Source organism: Corapipo altera, unplaced genomic scaffold, assembly GCF_003945725.1.
Source record: "Corapipo altera isolate COAL_440 unplaced genomic scaffold, ASM394572v1 58564, whole genome shotgun sequence".
NCBI lineage: Eukaryota > Metazoa > Chordata > Aves > Passeriformes > Pipridae > Corapipo > Corapipo altera.
Window position 1 is genome coordinate 1 of NW_020889550.1, and position 1877 is coordinate 1877.

At 50.5% G+C, this 1877-nt stretch overlaps 1 protein-coding gene across 1 annotated transcript; it reads left to right on the top strand.

The window, feature by feature from the left end:
- The first annotated feature begins 236 nt into the window (after positions 1-236).
- On the top strand, positions 237-1361 carry LOC113942245 (kelch-like protein 10). Its single transcript, XM_027633378.1, has 2 exons — positions 237-384; positions 897-1361. The coding sequence occupies exons 1-2, from the start codon at positions 358-360 to the stop codon at positions 1266-1268; spliced, it is 399 nt and encodes a 132-aa protein (XP_027489179.1). The 5' UTR covers positions 237-357; the 3' UTR covers positions 1269-1361.
- Positions 1362-1877: the final 516 nt, after the last annotated feature.

Sequence of the window (1877 nt, forward strand, 5' to 3'; positions counted from 1 at the left end):
AAAGGTACAATACCAGGCCTGTCTGCTTCATGCAGCTTGGGAAATTAGGGGTCTAAATCCTGCTGGCTTCAACTCCCTGTAGTGCTGCTACTTTAAACCCAGGATGACATTCTCATTCCCCTCCTAAAACAAAACAAGACACCCCAAAAATCCAGCCACACCATTCATTTTCTCTCCAACAGACTGTCTCACCAGTGGTCTAACTGCTCCCCTGGCACTTTCCTCTGTCTCCAGGTGTGCATCTGTGGTGGGTTTGATGGTGATCAGTGCCTGAGCTCAGCTGAAGTGTTTGACCCTGCCACAAACCAGTGGTCCCTGATCGCCCCGAGGAGCAGCAGGAGGAGCGGGGTTGGGGTGATGGCGCACGGGAACCAGGTGTACGCGGTAAGGGCCACCACCCCCCCGCACTGCAGGCTTTTGCATGGCTGCAGTTCCCACAACACCAGGCTGGCCATGTGTTTATGTGAGGTTTAGGGAAGTCAGAACCAGAACAGTTGGTGGACTTACCAAGAATGTTATCACCCATCACATGCTTTTTGGCAAGAAAAAGATGTGGGCAATGTTTAAGCAGCTGCAGCAAACAACTTATCTTCTGCCACTACCAACAGCATCAGCAGCACACAGCAGGGCTTGGGCCTGTTCATTCATTGTTTATCTTCTCCATGGACTGCATCCAATCCCTGGAGAACTGTCAAATCTGACAGCTGCACACAGTGCCTTGGGAAGCTCCCAAGGGAGCAGACTGCGATAAGCAAGCACCGTGTTCTGAAATCCTGTGCTCTCCACCATGCTCAGACCACCGCCAGGGAGGCAGAGGCAGCTCCCATCTCAGTGCTGCGTGACAGGATCTGGCTGAGGGAAGGCCCTTTTCAGCTCTGTCCCTTTGGCATTCGCAGGTCGGAGGGTTTGATGGAAACAGCCAGCTCCAGACCGTGGAAGCGTATAACCCCGTCACCAACGCCTGGCATGCCGTGCCCTCCATGCTAAACCCACGCAGCAACTTTGGCATCGAGGTGATGGACGGCCTGTTGTTTGTGGTCGGGGGCTTTACCGGGTTCAGCACCACCGTGGCTGTCGAGTTCTACAAGGAGGACACCAACGAGTGGTACGACGCCCACAGCATGAGCATCAGCCGCAGCGCCGTCAGCTGCTGCGTGGTGCCAGGGCTCTCCAACGTCATGGAGTACATCATCAGGCCACACTACTACCGGCACAACAACTCCACGGACATCTCGTTCAGCACTTCAACTCGGAGCGCGCCATTGTAAATAGTTCCCCCTTAGCTAAGTCTTGTGATCAACCACCACTGGATGCTCCTGCAAATAGTCCTGCTGAGCCAATAAAGTCTTCTGAGCATCCCACCATTGGATGCCTGTGTAAATAGTTCTCTTTAGCTAGTAAAGTCTCTAGAGCAGGAAGGGGAGCATGTTCTCTTGTTCTAAAATAGAAACGATTGCTACAGGCCAAAAGAATCATTAGGATTTAAAGCTTTCACTCTGTGGCACCACAGAACATGTGTTATCAGCCACAGCCTGTACAGTAACTTAAAAAATCAAAAGTACAATGGGATGCTAGAGAAAGAAAAGGTTTATTTTCATTAATTCATCTCTTACAATAAACTTTAGTACAGTGTATTTAAGGTTAAGAACATGACAGCAGGATTTGTTTCAAAGGGCCTATCACACACCCTACTTTACCTCACAGGTAAGGAAGGACAGGAGTACTGCTCCTCAGAAACCTCTTGCCCCTCCGTTCATGTCCCAGGAGAGCAGAGCTGCTGTGACCAACAGTGACATGGACCCAGGAGGAAGATCTGACTATCAATGGTCTTCAAAGAGCTTGTTAGTTCCACACTATACATTCATATTAGTAACAGA

Bases quoted from the DNA above. Each gene is read 5' to 3' on its own strand.
- LOC113942245 (XM_027633378.1), top strand. From the start codon at position 358: ATGGCGCACGGGAACCAGGTGTACGCG. The intron at 385-896 runs GTAAGGGCCACC...TGGCATTCGCAG, and splicing joins ACGGGAACCAGGTGTACGCG to GTCGGAGGGTTTGATGGAAA.